General features: G+C 40.2%; 2 protein-coding genes across 4 annotated transcripts in view; one reads left to right on the top strand and one right to left on the bottom strand.

Annotated features, from left to right (window-relative positions):
* Window positions 1-13,696, bottom strand: part of PDHX (pyruvate dehydrogenase complex component X) — a 76,677-nt gene extending 62,981 nt beyond the window's left edge. The window contains exon 1 of one of the 2 annotated variants that reach the window (XM_002821885.5): window positions 13,419-13,696. In XM_002821885.5, coding sequence (XP_002821931.1) covers window positions 13,419-13,578 — 160 coding nt within the window. In that variant the 5' untranslated portion in view covers window positions 13,579-13,696. The remainder of the gene's footprint in view (window positions 1-13,418) is intronic. The other variant, XM_054524504.1, reaches the window with a different exon arrangement.
* Window positions 13,697-13,730: 34 nt separating this feature from the next.
* Window positions 13,731-17,934, top strand: part of APIP (APAF1 interacting protein) — a 34,218-nt gene continuing 30,014 nt past the window's right edge. The window contains exon 1 of one of the 2 annotated variants that reach the window (XM_009246477.4): window positions 13,731-13,997. In XM_009246477.4, coding sequence (XP_009244752.1) covers window positions 13,941-13,997 — 57 coding nt within the window. In that variant the 5' untranslated portion in view covers window positions 13,731-13,940. The remainder of the gene's footprint in view (window positions 13,998-17,934) is intronic. The other variant, XM_054524506.2, reaches the window with a different exon arrangement.

Genomic DNA, 17,934 nt, shown 5'->3' on the forward strand with positions numbered 1-17,934 from the left:
CTCACTCTCTTCCTTATTTTAAGAACTTCCTGATTATAGACAACCTGCAGTTTCCTATGAGCTCCTCCATCCACGTGCTAGACACACACGCCGCTGCCTTTCAAAAGCAGCTCCACAGGCCCACCTCTCTGTGTTCTTGCCATCAGGGCCCACTGGGTATGAGGCAGCAATTCGGACATGTGTGTTTGCTTTTTGTACACACACAGTGTCCCTGTAAAACAGAAAGTTCAAAGTCTAAAGTGGAGTTGTACTAAGAAGCCCAGTCTTAGAAGGCCACAGATCTAAGTCACATTCTCCAATCCAATGTAACTATCAGCATTTGATCTCTGTCTGTCTTAACCTTTCTCTCTCTCAACTAGCACCAAATTCTAAGAAGGCTGGAAAAGTAGAATTATCACTCCTAATGCCCCAAAAATGACACAGCCCAAACCAAAATCCAAGTCAAATATGCCCATTTCATCAATGAGAAAACCACAATCCAGACTGATTACAGGATGCGAATCTGCATGCTAAACTCTCAAAGCTGTGCTAACTTTACATCTCGATGTTCCTTACAAATATGGATCATCAATTAATTAATGGTTATTGATAGCTTATATTCACTCAAAAATCCAAATATAGCAAACCAGACATATCAGATCCATGTGAGAGCATTCTTCATATGTCTAATCAAATATCCTCATAAGCCTTTTCCCCACCTTGAACATGCAGAATTCTTGTATTAAAAAACCACTTTTGCTGAGGTGGGCAGATTTGAGGCCAAGAGCTTGAGACCAGCCTGGCCAACATGGCGAAACCCCACTCTATTAAAATTTAAAAATTAGCCAGCCGTGGTGGCACACGCCTGTAATCCCAGCTATTTGGGGGGCTGAGGCATGAGAATCACTCGAATCTGGGAGGAGACGATTGCAGTGAGCCAAGATCACTGCACTCCAGCATGGGCAACAGAGCAAGACTCTGCCTGAGAAAAACAAAACAAAAAAACCACTTTTACTACTGACAATGAATATTTCAAATGCATAAGAGAATAGGTTATCTCTAAGTGCATTATATATTGAAAAACAGGAGGAAAAATAGCCACAATGAGTTTCCTAACTCCTAATTATGAAACACGGTTATTTTGGAAGACACTGAAGAACAAAGGCCATCCAACTCCAGTCTACCATGACTCTCAATAACTGTAGCTGAAACAGTTTCACTTAATTCCCAAGCTACCTCTAGCTGAAATGCTAAATTATAACTAGAAGATAGCTTTAAAAATCTTTGCATTTTTTACTTAGTAAAGTAAGTCCTTGTGAACTAAAATAGGCACATTAAAATATTAAATAGGCAAAAAATAATGCAAACTACTAAGTACAACCATAATGTTTTGTCTATAAAACGCTGGAGAACTAAATTCTTGAGTGAACTAAAATTAGGGAAGTGCACTTGGAAAACACATACACACACACTCTCTCACACACAGGCAAACTTATAACATTAGTGATGCATCTCCAAATCCAAACCATAACAGTCCTACACTTCATTGCAAGAATTCTTAAAACGTGCATAAAGCTTAACACAATAAATGCATTTGGAGATAACAGAATGAGCTTTCTAATCCTCTACACTATGTGGTGTGTCTACTGCCATTTTCATTTTTTACATGGCTTGATGAAGAAATCAAAAACAGTTGCTTAAAGAATGTACTGTCAGCCTGAGCCTCAGCATTTATTTTGTTAAGCTCAGAATAACAAACTCACTTGTTCTGGGAAAAAAAAAAAAGGAGGGGCGGGGTGGGAAAAAAACTCCTATCTTTTAAATAGCACCATGGTAAGAGGCCAGCCTCTTTTCGAAAACAAAGGCTTTTAAAAAAAAAAAAGTCCCAATATGTTCTTTCTATCAAAAAGTTCAAGCCAGGCATTATGAACAGAATATTTCATAAATATATACATATTACATTTATATATCAAAAAGTTCCATTTCAAAGAAGCAACTAAATGGACCTCAATGCTTCTATAGCCAGATTCCAATTTACGACAAATACTAACTTAATTCTCTTAAAGTCTCTCTCCAATATTCGTATGCTTTGGTTCCAGTTGTCATGACACAATTCATATTTATTTTATGATTCTATCTCCTATAATAATCTCTCACCTAAGAAACCTTCACATTTCCATTACTCTTGACGTTAAGGACTATATTATGAAACCTCTGCATTTATTAAGTATTATCTTTCAAGTTACCACATCAAGAACCTCAAAAATTTTCATATTTTAAAAATAAAAAGAATATAATCGTTCCTTAGTCACCCTTCACGAAATGAATTGAAATTGCTTATCTGAATTATGATAATACAAAACTTCTGTAGTAGATCATTATCTTTACTCCGAAATGAAGATGACAAAAACCAAAGAAAGATATTTTGGACATCTCCATTATTCAATACTATCTCTTGATAGATTATACTCGCTTATTATGGAGAGTTAAATGTGCAATATATTTTGTAGTTATTCTAACTAATCTATCCTCAGGCTTTCATGCTAGAAAAATCATTTCATAAGCATTAATGTGTTAATAAAAGTACATATTTCATTCTAGCATACCCTCTTTTGATTAGAACACTATATGGTATCTTTTCCAGACGTATTTTTCTGATGGGAAAGTAATTACACAATCATAATATCAGCTTGAAGTGACAGGCCTGCACACAATTAATATCTGCCCTTTAAGGCTGCTGTCAACTCTACTAAGATAGTGTAGACTTTTCCAGACTCCTTGGAATGGAATTTTATCCTTTACCTAATATTAATTAATTTGCATTTGAACTTATATGCAGACTCCCTCCTCATTCCAGTAAGCTGTACATTCTACTATTCTCCTGTCAAATTAAGAAGGCCTTAAGATATGCACCAATTACGTTTCCTACTATTAGTTTCCCACAACTACAGGTAAGTAGTTTGCTGCACTCATTACACAAGTTTTTCAATTAGTATTCACAAAGTTCTCAAAATTTAGTTAAAATTTAATGCTTTTGTAGTCACTTCAGTGTTCCGCTCCTTCTTATAAAGCTAGCAAATTATACCTAATTGGCTTGTGAAGTCTACCGTTCCACAGCAGTTACAAAACATTTTTAAAAATTTTTAAATGACTATTGTAATGTATGTGGTCCAGTAGTTTATATTTAAACTTGCTGATTTTAAAAGTAAAGTCTCATGACTCATAACTATTTTACTCTTTTTTTACATCAACAGAATGACACAATTAAAATTTTTTGCTTAGCTTATTGCTGTTTTCCCTGCCATTTCTGCTACATGAGCAATTTACCAATCACTGAATTTTACAGTAATCCCTCTAAGCAATTTCTGTATTTCTTCAAATGGACTCTTCCAATTTTTCTACAGCATAATTCTGACTTCAATTTCAAATATGGTACACTAATCTAATTCTAGTTTCTTCTTCCCTAAAGTATTTCTTTTATCCTAAGAACAAAACGCTCATACTTCAGCAAACTCAATTATATCAAAGCTTTAAATTGATGATTTATTCATGAACGCTAAAAGGTCTCCAGATTAAAAAAAAATTTAATACAAGCAAACTCTTAAAATACAAATGCAGAACAAACTGCTTTATGGTTAATATGAGCAGATTTAAGCTCCATTACTCTGACTAAAGTAATTAAGGGAATTCAGCAGTTTACATATGGTACAGCTTAAACATCATGCTCTAGTTCATTTATAGGCTCTAGTTCATTTATAGGCTCTAGTTCATTTATAATCCAAGCATGCAAAAATCATGAAATGAAGATAGACCAAATGAAAAAGTAAATTACCCAGTACTTTCTTAGTGTGGCTCCCTGTCTCTAACATTAATTCGCTTCTTCTCTAATAGGGAGAGAGACTGTTCATTTAATCACTTCTCATTCCAATGTCAGAACACACTAAATAAAACGGAGCCTTCAAAATTGCTGTTCAAATGAAACAATTCTGCCATCTGCAGGCTGGATGAAATAAGGCAGAATAAAGTAAAAGTAATTTAAAAATCAGCAAGCACTAGGCACAGAGTAATATTAACACTTGGAATAAAGGCAGTTACAGTATTTTTTGTTTTAAAGGATCGTTTGTCATATAAGTCTTCTTTGTTCAAATAGTTATTTTGGTGTGGTACTGGAGTAAAAATAGACTGAAAATGTCAATGGACCACAATAGAAAATGAATGCACAACAGTTTGTGTGAAAGCAGCATTTACAGGTCTTGGCATGCTAACAAACATAAAAAAGATAACCCATAAGCAATATATAGGTTGAGTACGCCTTATCAGAAATGCTTGGGACTATAAGAGTTCTTAATTTCAGATTTTTTCAGATTTTGGAATATTTGCATTCATTATTCTTACTGGTTGAGCATCCCTAATCTCAAAGTCCAAAATCCCAAATGCTCCAATGAACATTTCCTTTGAGCATCATGTCAGTGCTCAAAAAGCTTTGGATGTCAGATTTTTGGATTAGAGATGCTCAAACCTGTATATGGCATCATCCAATTTCTACCTGCCCAGCTTGTACACACACAAAGACTGAAATGAAATACTCCAAAATGACAATAGTAGTCATCTCTAGCTAGTGATATTACTATAAGGGCTTTTTATTTCTTTTATTTCTGATAACCTACATTTGCATACATGTCTACAATAAATTTATCCAATCTTACTTCCTCTTTCAAACTTACCTAAGTTTAAAAATGTGCTGTTTGTTTTTGTTATTTTTAAACAGAAACCCACAAGGACAGAGAGAAAAGGAACAATGGCACACAATTTTGGAAGCAGAAAAGTAAATAGATATGTAATAATCAATTAAAGAGACCCTAGAAAGCTGTATCCTAAGCCAGGGAGGATTTGGGTGGCTGCTGTTTGAAAAGTAGCTAGATACCTGGATCCCCTCTCTTAATCCAGTGGGAGGTAACAACCCTACCCTCATTCAACAGAAGACTGAAGCTTGTTTTCTCTCCAGAGGGCAAAAAGAAGAGCTTGAAGTTCAATCTACATAGCTAAGGATATATAAAAACTGCAAAAATAAGTTAAGTGAGAAAGTACCTGATGTGGCTGACATTACAGAAAACTGTGTGGAGAAGCTATTACATAGTGTGAGATAAATTAGAAATTATCACAGAAAAAAATAACTAAAAATTTAAAAGGCAGCAATAACTGCAGCAAAAAGAAAGCTAACAATCAAAATACGGGACAATCCTCAATTGTGCATAATATTTGTTTAATGTAAACACTGAATATTTGACCAAGAATTACAAAATAATTTCATTGGGGAGGGAAAACAGAGGGCGGCACTGACCGGCAGTCATCCACAGAGAACGGCTAAAATAGAAACAGGAAGATGGGCAAATGCCAGAAGAAAGTTAAGAGACAAAACTAGTTACTTCTAAGGAAGACTGGGAAAGTTGGGTGAGATGGGGCAGAGATCCACTGTACTGTTACAAGCCTTTCAGTACTATTTAAACTATAAGCATGTACTATTGTGCTAAATGAAATATTTTATTTAAATATTTAATTAAAAAAAACTCAAGGAGAAGCAGAATACCATAGTGATTTAGAGAACAGGTACTGGAATCAAACTGCCAAGGCTCAAATTTCAGATCCACCACCTACAAGTTATTTATTCAATCTATGTCTGTTTCCTCTTCTCTAAAATGGTGCCATAAATAGATTTTTGTAAAGAAATAAGGTAGGCCGGGAGCAGTGGCTCATGCCTGTAATCCCAGCACTTTGGGAGGCTGAGGCGGGTGGATCACATGAGGTCAGAAGTTCAAGACCAGCCTGGACAACATGGTGAAAGCCCGTCTTTACTAAAAATACAAAAATTAGACAGGCATGGTGGCACATGCCTATAGTCCCAGCTACTTGGGAGGCCTGAAACCAGGAGGCAGAGGTTGCAGTGAGCCGAGACCGCCCCATTGCACTCCAGCCTGGGCGACAGAGTAAGGCCTCCATCTAAAAAAAAAAAAAAAAAAGAAAGAAAGGAGGTAACACATGGGGCTTGGCAAAGAATAACTCTCAAAAATGTTAGCTATTTATTTTTGATGGGCAGCATAGAAATAATTAAGAGGGTATATTCTGGAGGCATCCAGATAGCTGGGTAGATGTATCACAATATCCTATAATATTGTAAGATGTCACAATATTGTAGAACATCACAGTTCCTTCTTGGAGTAATGACAGATGCATTCACAGGTTCCTTTCACTTTCCCAGCCTAAACTTGAAGGTTCCCTTTTTACTCTCTCCTTTACCTAATTCAGCAGTGTTCTCACGACTAAAGTACACTAATTCTTGATCTCTATTCCAACTACATTTCATACTTGAAAACCAAGCTCTCATTAAAATCATCAGCAAATGTTTTACCTTCAGTGCTCATACTATTCACTTCCAAAGCTAAAAGCCAAATCAGGCATTCAACAAATGCCTACTGAACACTTGTTATCCTAGCCCTAGACCAAACCAGATTCTCGACCTCAAAAGGATTACAATTTAGATGAGAAGATAAATACACAGGTACTAGACAGTAGTAGATAAAAATGCCATTAGACCATCAAAGAATTATGAGAGCTGAGATTCTACCTGAAGAAGACTGGAAAACAACAACAAAAAAATCTGTACTAGTATTACTTAATATCCATTAGGATGGCTATTATCCAAAAAACAGCTAGGAAATGACCAAAATGTTGATGGAAATAGTCTCTAGACTAGGTGGTATTTATGGACAAATTACAGGGAGATCTGAGTCCTCTGGACTCAGAATTATATATAAAATTGTGTATGTATGCACTTCCCTGAAGAAGTTAGTGGTATAGCTTTTATAGTTTTTTAACAGATTTGTTCCCCTCCAAAAACCAGGGCTAATAGATTCCCAAGCAATCTCTCCTGAATTATACATTTGCTGATCCTAATTTTTCCCTAGGAATGTTTCATATAATAGAATAAAGTCCTTGATTTATACAGTAACAGAAAGATATCAAGCAGATCACTAGCTATAGTAAATGTACTGCCTACCAAAAAAATGAATCACCATATATCCCATCTTGTTTATAGAATCTGCTGATTCTATATTATTATACTTCTACTTAGTATCCAATGGCACATTAGAAAAGAGGTTAGCCAGAATTTTTAGATAGCACATGGTGTAGAATGCATTTCCTTTGAATGAAATAAACCAAACATTTTAGAAGAGATTTCAGCTTGGAATACTGGCCTTCTTGGTATTAAACTATAAAGTTAAAATTCTACATGAATCTCACTTTACTTCGCCATCTTGGGAGAAGAGCAAAAAGAAATTACCATTCCATTTATAGCCTAGCAAAAGAATACATATATACATACACACACACACACACACACACACACACACACACACACACGATACTTTGGGAACTTACACATTTTGTTGTAAAACGCAAATTAAGCTCAAGACAACAATAAGAAGGTATATTTAAGAGTACATCACCTTAGAAATTTACAGATAGGAGAAGTCAATATATACTCTAACTCTCTTAAATAGTCCTGCCACCCTTATACGTAGTCAAGAATTTTGGTGTCCTTAATTGTTCTAAAATGATAGGCTGTCACAGAAATGCTAGTCTACAATGCAGTTATTACTATGTCTGATTTCATTTTTTTAAAAAAAGCAAAAATGTTCATTTAGGATGTACACATGGTGAACTTTAAAACGTCAGCATGCTGACACTGTTCTGCTGAAATCTATAATCAAGCTATCACTTGATACTGAGGTAGACTATGGTTAAGGAAACAGGCATTGGTGTCAGATCTGGGTTGAAACTTGAACTATCTACCAGAGTATAGTATTAGTTGTGAGTATTCAATGTGCTGATTCATGTAAAGTGCTTACAAGGGTGCATAGTATATAGTAAGCTCTCAACAAATGCTACTTATTATTCCCAAACCTACTCCCCAAATTTCTTTCTTGCTGGTAGAAGTTCAACTTTGTTCAGCAATATATTTTTCTTGTGCATATGTACTCAGAGTTAGTGATTCCACACCCATCCCCTTGATTAGCCAAAGTCTATCCATTTTTTACACAGTGAAGTCAAGCCAGTGGCTAGCTTAAGAAAGGGCATACGACCCAATTCTGGTCAATACAATATAAGAAAATTCTGCTGTGGTAACAGAAGATGTTTCTTGTTCTGCAAAAAAGACATCCAAGAAGAAAGGTCCTCTTTTCTTCCTCTGAATGTCATCACATGCACAGTTCCAAAGTGGTCATCCACTTATCCACTAACCTTGGGTAAAATGCTAAAACCTCTCTGAGTCTATTTCTTCTCCTGTGAAACCTGGCAAACCTTTGCAGGGTTTTTATGATGGTTAGAAGTAATGCAAATATAGTGAGAGCTCAGTATGTGATGGCTACTTCTAATACCCTGCTTTCATAGACAGAATAAAATCCTTTAAAACAAAGTAAACATATACAAAGTGCTTCCTGATCATCTAAATCTTCTTAGTCCTCCTGTTGCTGCCTGTAGTAAGATCTCATTTACCCCTGTCCTATTTTCTTTGGATGGGCAAACATCTTAGCTGAGTAGCCTAGATGTGCTTTGCTTAGATGATACACTTTGCTTGGTCATTACTTAGCGCAGAAACAATTAAAATAAAGGACTACTGCATTACTGGCCTATTTTAGTCAGATGGTGATAACAACAGAAATGTCAATCATTGATTCTCAACTACTTTCTTAAAGAAAATGTCCAAATCGTAGCCTTCGAAAGAATCAGCCTTGCATGCCCTACAGCACAACTGGTCTACATTGGGTCAGTCAGTTTCTCTATTCAAGGAATTTGAAAGGAGATTACAGAAATGATGGTAAGCACTTAAACTAAACTGACAGCGCATTGTGCATAAAGGCCTGAATCACCATTGAGGCAAGGCAAGCTGACACTGAGAAAGAAAAGCCAGGAGTAAACAGATTGATAATCGCAAGTCTGCACAGGAAAACAAAGTAAATAAGAGAAAGAAGACAAACAATAGGAGCCCTAGAAGAAATAGATGGAATAATTATGGTTTCCCCATGGCCCTGCAGCATTTTATAAGTGATGTTCTATCCTTTTAATAAATCCTACTTTTACTAGAGCTATTCTACATGTTTCTGTTTCCACAGAGAATTCGAAGGAGAGTATCAATCTTCTCAGTGTATAAGCACTTAATAAGAACCAGGCCTAAAAGAGTATCCGTGTTTTGGCAGAAATACCATACCATTAACTCTATCAAAGAAGTTCCCTCTCTTCTTGTTATAGCACTGCTGTCAAAAACTCAGATGCCTACAAAAAACAGGCAGGTGAGAGAAGAGGACCAGCATCTTCAGGTTTTTTCTTTAGATTCTGACATCCTTCATTTTCATATTAAATGGATAAGCATTTTCCTCCTTTACACATATACACAATATCTTATTTCTCCCATTTTTCTTGGTCTTTTGTCTTCTGCTTTCTGTAGAGATAAGGGTACAAGAAAAAAAAGTGACAACTAGAGGTGATGCAAATACCAAGGGACATTCAGCCTTGCTAAGATGTAATACAGAGTAGGGGGCATAGTGACAAAGTAGGAAGCAATTTCCTACCTAAAAAGAACAATCATTACTCAGTGTTAGATAATTGTCACCACATAGGATTTAACTATCAATTTTAAAGAGAGAACAAAAATCTAGATTTTTCTGTAAAGTCTCCTGATTTTAAAATTTTGCCATAAGTTTTTCTGCTAAAACAATGTGGGTCAGTTCCCTGGCTGCCAACTTGGAATCCTACTGTAGGCTCTAGTGTTCTTTTATAACTTCCTAGATTATTAGCTTCCTTAGATATGTTTATTCAACATCTATACTATGCATGGCCTATAATTATATACTAGGCAAATCGCCAAGATTGAACCTCAGTTATTTTTCTATTCACAGGTTATTTTAAATTCAACATGTTATTCTTCAGAGACAACTTAAAACCAATATTATTAATTAACATCTTAACCAATTATATTCCAAATCATGCTACCTACTTTGAAAGGACCACTATTTAAACTCTCTGAAGTTAACTGTCTAGGGTAGGTTGAAAAACTGTTTACAGATGCTGTGTCAATTATATAACGATCACTCTGGTCTCTGGGTCTTTGTTTCTGCTGTTCCTTCAGCCTGTAAGGGCTGTCACCTCTTCCTCTAAGAAGCTGCCTTATATATTATTTCCTGATCATTTCAAACTTACCCCCTCTGAGCTTACTGTATACACTATTGAAATCATACCTTTATTGTTTATGTTCCCAAAGAGACTATAAATACCTTAAGGATCAGCCCTATATAGAATTTTGGATTGCACGTCCAGGAGCTAAGTATGATTAAATGTGCCATGTGGCAAATACTGAGAATCTGTTTGATTCAGCTGGCCACTACTTCCCAAGCAGGCTACCATGTGCCTGGCACCTAATAGATGCTAATTTCTTCACTCATTCTTCAATAATATAAGTGGTGAAAAAGATAGTCTCTGCATTCTCAATAAATCTGTTGAGAAAATGATACAAATTAAAGATTTGTTAAACAAATTAATATATGTATATAAATATATACATGCACTTCAGTTCACTAACACAGTTGTGTGTCTTTAGGAGACTCAATTTCTCTAAGCCTTGGTGTTTTTGTCCAACTAAATGCAGATGATGCCAACTTTACTAGGTTATGTGAGAAGTGAATGACAAATTCTAGGAAGTGCTAAGAAAATGGCATATGTCATAGTTCATAAAAATGCTGCCAGCACCTCTTAAGGAAATTAAAACTCCAAAGGTAGTTCTGACTGACAAATTTTTAAAGATATTTGTGTGAAAGACGAAACAGTTCAATAAATGTACTTAATTTATATAGTTTACAGTAATCCAAATAGTTGTTTAGTTTTATAAAACTACAGTTTCTACCAAGCTCAGAGAAAAAACACCATCGTAAATTCACACTTTGTAAAACAAATAGTTCAAGGACTGCCACGTGTTTTCTGCATGGCAAAACAAAAATCTGTATGTAGGTGAAAGTCAGAAGTGGATATATTTTGGCTCGGTATTAGGAAAAAAGTTCAACATTTCCAAATACTTAGTATTTCCAAATACTTTCCACAGCTTCACATATAGAATGCCATGCCTCAAAAGGTTCACGTCCTAATACCCAGAACCTATGAATATGCTGTTACATGGCAAGAAGGAATTAAGGTTAAAGATGGAATTCAGGTTTCTACTCAACCTTGAGATGTGGAAAATATTCAGGATCATCCAGATGAGCCCAATGTAATCACAAGGGTCCTTGTAAGTGGCAGAAGGCAGGGGGGAATATTAAGAGTGATGTAATGTGATAAAGACTGAATCAGCCATTGCTGACTTTGAAGCCCATGAGTCAAAGAATCTTAGAAGCCTCTAGAATCTGGAAAACTTAAGGGAATGGGGTCTCGAGCCTCCAGAAAAGAATGCAGCTCCTACCAATAGCTTGATTTTAGCGTAGTTACATCCATTTTGGACTTCGGACCTCTAGAACTATGAGATGTGAATTTGTGTTGTTTTAAGCCACTAATTTCTGGTAATTTGTTGCAGCAGCACTAGAAAACTAATTTGGCTTTCCTTGAGATGCCGTGCCTTCTTCCTGACAGACGGTATTCAAACTGGGGTAGACAAGTTGTTCATGGTATATGTCTAGGGGATGGGGAATAAGTAAAAAAAATCATGAGGATGCAGATAAGGATTGCTTGCCTAACTGAGTTTCTAAAGGCATTAAACTGGGCCTATGCATACTTTTTTTTTTTTTCCCCGAGACAGGGTCTCACTCTGTCTCCCAGGCTGAAGTGCAACGGCAGGATCATAGCTCAATGAAACGTCTAACTCCTGGGTTCAACGGATCCTCCTGCCTCAGCCCCTGGAGTAGCTGGGATGCCAGCACACCTGGCTTTTTTTTTTTTTTTTTTTTTTTAAGTAGAGATGGGTGTCTCACTTTGTTGCCCGGGCTGGTCTCCAACTCCTGGGCTCTAGCAATCTTCCAGCCTCGCCTCCCAAAGTGCTGGGATTACAGGTGTGAGCCTGTACACATTTTTGTGTGTGACCATTTATGGTACTTTCTCTAGAGAATCTGTAGTATTTTCAAAGATTCTCAAAAGGATCTGCTTGATAAACAAGATTAAGAACACTCTTCCTAGATTATATCCAATACTAAACTTTTAATATTCCACGATTTTCTAAGGCAGTGAGTCTCAAAGCTCATTCCATTAAATGTCAAAATAAAACATCAAAACTCATCCAACATTTGTAAAATGCAGATTCCTGAGCCCCACACCAGACCAGACCGAATCTCTAGGAGCTGTAAAAATGTTTAATTTCAACAAACTTGGAGGAGGGAAGAGAAGGAATTCTGCACACACTGTTAAAGCACCTCTGCTCCAAGGAATATGTTATGAAACATTACACCAAAAATGAAATAAATTGTTCCCATTACGGAACCTTTAGGAACCCCAATACACTCATCCTACCATATGACTTTGTGTGATTTTCTTCTTTTCTGAGCCTCAGGTAGCTCAGAATATGAAGGCAACGTCTGCTAGACCTATTTAAATTAAAATTCATTCTGTAGAGTGCCAGGAACGATGATTGGCAGGTAATACGTCACACTAAAAAACGTCAGTCCTATTCTCCATCCACGCCTCCCTCCAACCCTCTCCCAAAATAAAGAAAAATAATACCTGGCCTGCCATTTTGCATACGGTTAAATACTGCAATAATTGTGTTACCTGTATCAATATCATTACTAAACAACAATTTTCTATAATAAACTTTTTGGTATGATTTATCTCCTAAATGTTCGCTCTTTCAAGAGAATATTTGCTTGAAACATTCTCCTGGACCTTTGTCTGTGATGCCGTAGGAATTTACAAATTTAAGTCTTTCACGAGTCATGGCGTGGGGTAAAACTTGACTGGCCTCAATGAAAACACCTCCTAACAGAGCGAGGCCTAGAGAATGAGTAAGAACTCCCAACGCTGACTTTTCAATCTCGGCAACCTTGGGCAGCTTTTTCTCGTCCGAGACGTTTGACAACCCTAAAGAAACCTGAGCCTTGACTGGAAAGGGGGCTGAGGGAGGAGAGTTTGGGAACCCTCTCCACGCCTCACAAATAACCCAAATTCCAAGGCAAGGTCACAAAGCCATACAAACCAGGGGGCCTAGGGCAGAGTCGAGTTCTCCCAGCTGCCAAGAAAGCCCTTCACAGCATGCATTAGGCCAAGTCGGCGGACCCCACCCGGAGAAAGAGGGAAGGGAATAAGGAGGCCGCGCACCTCCACACCCAGACGCAGGTTCTCAATCATAACTGCCCCTGTCCCAGGCCCATCACTCAGCTACACAGAGAAGCTGAGCGAGCCCGGCCACTCACCCCGAAGCCACTGCGTGCTGTGAAACCATCTCCAATTAGCTCCGCGGCTTACAGACCACCCAAGAGCCCCCTTCACCAGCCCTGCGCTTCGGCGGCCAGGGAAGCCCACAAGATAACGCAGCAGCCGCGGATCACAGCCCAGCCTCCAGGAGGCCGCCATCTTCACGGCCTTCTCACTGGCTGCCCGCAGCACAGCCTGATGTCCAGCATCAAGGCCCCGCCTCCCGCATGGTTGGCCACGCCCCCAGACGCTCGCGGTGCCTTTAGGTCTCTCAGACTTGAAGCCCTCCTAGCCCCGCCTCCAACCACGTTGGCCATGCCTCCCGGGAAGTCAAGTGCGCCGCTGCATATCCCAGCCGGCGGGGCGTTACCAGACGCCCGCCCCCGCCTCGTTTGCCCCGCCCCCGGGCTGCCCTCAGCGCCGCCTGATTGCATTTGCGGCCTCGCTGCCTCATCCCAGGCTGAGCGCCGCGCGTAAAGCCGTGCGGAGATTGGAGGCCTCGCGGGTCCCTGGTCTGGGCCATGTCTGGCTGTGACGCTCGGGAGGGAGACTGTTGTTCCTGGAGATGCGGCGCGCAGGTAGGGGCGGGGCCACCGGTGCCCGGTATTCCCAGGAGAAGAGGCCCAGACGGGACCCGGCGGCTGGAGCTGGGCGCGGGGTCGCGGGCCGGGCGTTTGGCTGTGGGGCGGGGCTTCGGGCCTGGCCGTTCGCTACCCCGGCGCACCGCGACCTTCGCGTTCGGAAGCAAGGCTGCGCGGCACCAGGAGATCAGTGGTCCCGGGCGGGGCGCTCCGATGGCGAGAGCTGGGCGCCAAACGTTGGAAAGAAGCAAATAATTGAGAGAGGAGAGCGTTTAGGTGACCTCAGCGGGTATTTATCAGGAAGGCAGGCCGGAGGAGGAATCGTGAAGCACCGAAGTGGAGCTGAGGCGAAGACCGCGCTCCCCGAGCTTCTTTTCTGCGCCCTAACGACCAGTTAGGCGTTTGGGGAGACGTTTGGCACTCGGGAGACGTTTGCCGAACCGGAGCTGTGCCTCGGCTGCCAGCGCTTTGCCTTTGAGCAGTTGCTCCTTGCCTATCTCCGTTTTGATGAATTGTGGGATGATCATGGGAACGATTCTTCCTTAAGCCGAAGTCAAAGGGAAATCCACCCTCAGGCTGCATGTAGTTTTCGGTCATTTACACAAACCAACAGTTTTTTGGAGCGCCTTCTACGCGCTCAGAGATAGGGATACGTAAGATAAATGGCCCAGGGTCTGGAGAACTAGACGAATAAGCAGTTTCAGCACAAATGATAAACCCCACCTAAGAGGCAGGGAAACCCCTCAAAATTAGCTCCCTTATTCCCCCTATCTTATTCCTCCTATCTATATCTTTCTTAGGGTTGAAAATCCTAATTAAAAAGTAGTAACTCGCGGGAGATTTCATTGCTAAACATTTGTCAACCACTTTCTTGTTTGAATAAATGAATTCCCCAAATTAGCAAAGACGACTCTGAAAATAGAATGCTGGATAGGCAAGATTGGATGAGAGAGAGATCGTTCCTAGGCAAGTGTGTATGGAGAAGTGTTCGTGCACTCAATCAGTAAACCTTAGTGTAATGCCATCAAAATGAGCATCAAAGAGAGCCTTAAGGGACCCGAGAATAAACTAGGATTCTCAAACCAAACATGGCCCACAGACAGCTTGATGGACAAGCATGTTTTTTTTGCTGCACTCAATGTGCATGAAAAATTTGAGCCAACGTTTCTTTTTTTTTTTTTTTTTTTTGACACGTTTTGCTCTTGTTGCCCAGGCTGGAGTGCAGTGGCGTGATCTCAGCTCACTGCAACTTCTGCCACCTCAGTTCAAGCGATTTTCCTGCCTCAGCCTCCCAAGTAGCTAGGATTACAAGCACGTGTCACCACGCCCAGTTAATTTTTGTATTTTTAGTAGAGACTGGGTTTCACCATGTTGGCCAGGCTGGTCTCGAACTCCTTATCTCAGGTGATCCACCCGCCTCAGCTGCCCAAAGTGCTGGGATTACAGGTGTAAGCCACCACGCCCAGCCAAGGCGACATTTTAAAATCCAGAACCATTTCAGCTTCTTTTAAAACCTCAGAACACATGGTGACATTGGGCCCTTATTTTTTCGTGGGATCTGGATTGTGGTTACTAGTGAACACCACCTTTACAGAGGGTGCTGGCCAGGTTACCACAGCTTCCACTACTCACACTAGATTTGCATATCTAGTTAAATACATGACCCCCTCTAGATATTTGTATTTGTCTGGTTTTGCACAAATACATAAAAACAGCAATAAGAAAAGTTTTAAGAAGTCGTAAAATTTCATTGTAGTTTTAGGGGGTCATGGGCAATTGAAAGAGACAGTCTCTTTGGCCTTAAGGAAGGGGAATGTTCAACTGTAAGTGTTTAATTCAACAAATATTTAGTGAGCGCCTACTGTGTGCCAGGCATTGTGGATTTAAGAGTGCAAGCTGCATCTGGTTCCTTCTCCCCTAGAACATGCTGTACAGTGGAAGAGACAAATTAGCAAAGAGACAAAGATGGTATGACAGTATGACATAGTATGACATATGACGATATGACTTAGATGGGAAAGTTCAAGGTAGTTTAGGAGCATACACTTGAATGGGTTAGAGAATACCTCAGGAAAAAGTGAAAGTATCTACTGAGGCCTAAAGGATCAGGAAGACATAACCACATACAATGAAAGTAAGGATATTCCAAGTAGGGGAAGTAGCATGTACACAATCTCAGGATTATCCTTGATTATGGACATGGTGTGTTCCCATATTAAGTTTGGTGTTCTGGAACATAAAGTAGGGGCCAGAGACTTGAGATGAAGCTAAAGAGAAAAGCTAGTGAGAGGTGAAGCTGCTGGGCTTCTGGGTCCAGTGGGGACTTGGAGAACTGTTCTGTCTAGCTAAAGGATTGTAAATGCACCAATCAGCGCTCTGTGTCTAGCTAAAGGTTTGTAAACCCACCAATCAGCTTTCTGTAAAATGGACCAATCAGCAGGATGTGGGTGGGGCCGAATAAGGGAATAAAAGCTGGCCACCCGAGCCAGCAGCGGCAGCCCCACTTGGGTCACCTTCCAGGCCGTGGAAGCTTTGTTTTTTCGCTCTTCACAATAAATCTTGCTGCTGCTCACTGTTTGGGTCCGCACTACCTTTATGAGCTGTAACACTCACGGGGAAGGTCTGCAGCTTCACTCCTGAAGCCAGCGAGACCACGAACCCACTGGGAGGAACCAACAACTCCAGACCGCTGCCTTTATGAGCTGTAACCCTCCCTGCGAAGGTCTGTGGCTTCATTCCTGAAGTCAGCGAGACCATGAACCCACCGGGAGGAATGAACAACCTGCACGCCACCTTTAAGAGCTGTTAACACTCACTGTGAAGGTCTGCAGCTTCACTCCTGAAGTCAGCAAGACCACGAACCCACCAGAAGGAAGAAACTCTGAACACATCTGAACATCTGAAGGAACAAACTCCGTACACACCATCTTTAAGAACTGTAGCACTCACCGCAAGCGTCTGCGGCTTCATTCTTGAAGTCAGCGAGACCAAGAGCCCACGGGAAGGAACCAATTCTGGACACACTAGGACCAGACCTAAAGGGCCTGTTAAGCAAATCTTAGATTTTTAAACTAAGGGCAATGAGATAATCAGCAAGATGACTGAAGAAAGCCTGGGGATTGCTGGCTAGAGTTAAAAAGACTAGAGGCATGGAGACAGACTAGGAAGCTGTGGCCACAGGCATCCAAGCAAGAGATGCTGGAAGTCTGAGTGAGGGAGTAAAATCAGGAGGTCTTGGTTATTGATTAGATGTGTGTAGTGAGAAAAGAAATCAAGAATGACTTTTAGGTTTCTGATCCAGTGATTGGGGCCTGGTGGTCCACCAGAAAGAGAATACAGGAGGAAGAAACAGTTTATGATGGGCGTGTTGTGGACATGTTGAGTTTGAGGTACAGCCTCAGTATGTGGTACTATACACTGAGTGTATTAAGCAGGGTTCTCTAGAGGGACAGAACTAATGGAATATATATATATAAAGGGAAGTTTATTAAGCATTAACTCACGTGAACCCAAGGTCCCGCAATAGGCCGTTTGCAGGCTGAGGAACAAGGAGAGCCAGTCTGAGTTCCAAAGCTGAAGAATTTGGAGTCCAATGTTCAAGTCAGGAAGCATCCAGCACGGGAGAAAGATGTAGGCGGGGAGGCTAGGCCAGTCTCCCGTTTCACATTTTTCTGCCTGCTTGTATTCTAGCCACGCTGGCAGCTGATTAGATTGTGCTCATCCAGATTAAGGATGGGCCTGCCTTTCCCAGCCCACTGACTCAAATGTTAATCCTCCTTTGGCAGTACCCTCACAGACACACCTAGGATCAATACTTCGTATCCTTCAATCCAATCAAGTTGACACTCAGTATTAACCATCACACTGGGTATTGCTTTCAAGCTAGGAGAGAGAACTGGATTGGAGATAAAGATTTGGAAGACTTGCTCACCAA

Source organism: Pongo abelii, chromosome 9 (assembly GCF_028885655.2).
Source record: "Pongo abelii isolate AG06213 chromosome 9, NHGRI_mPonAbe1-v2.0_pri, whole genome shotgun sequence".
Lineage (NCBI taxonomy): Eukaryota > Metazoa > Chordata > Mammalia > Primates > Hominidae > Pongo > Pongo abelii.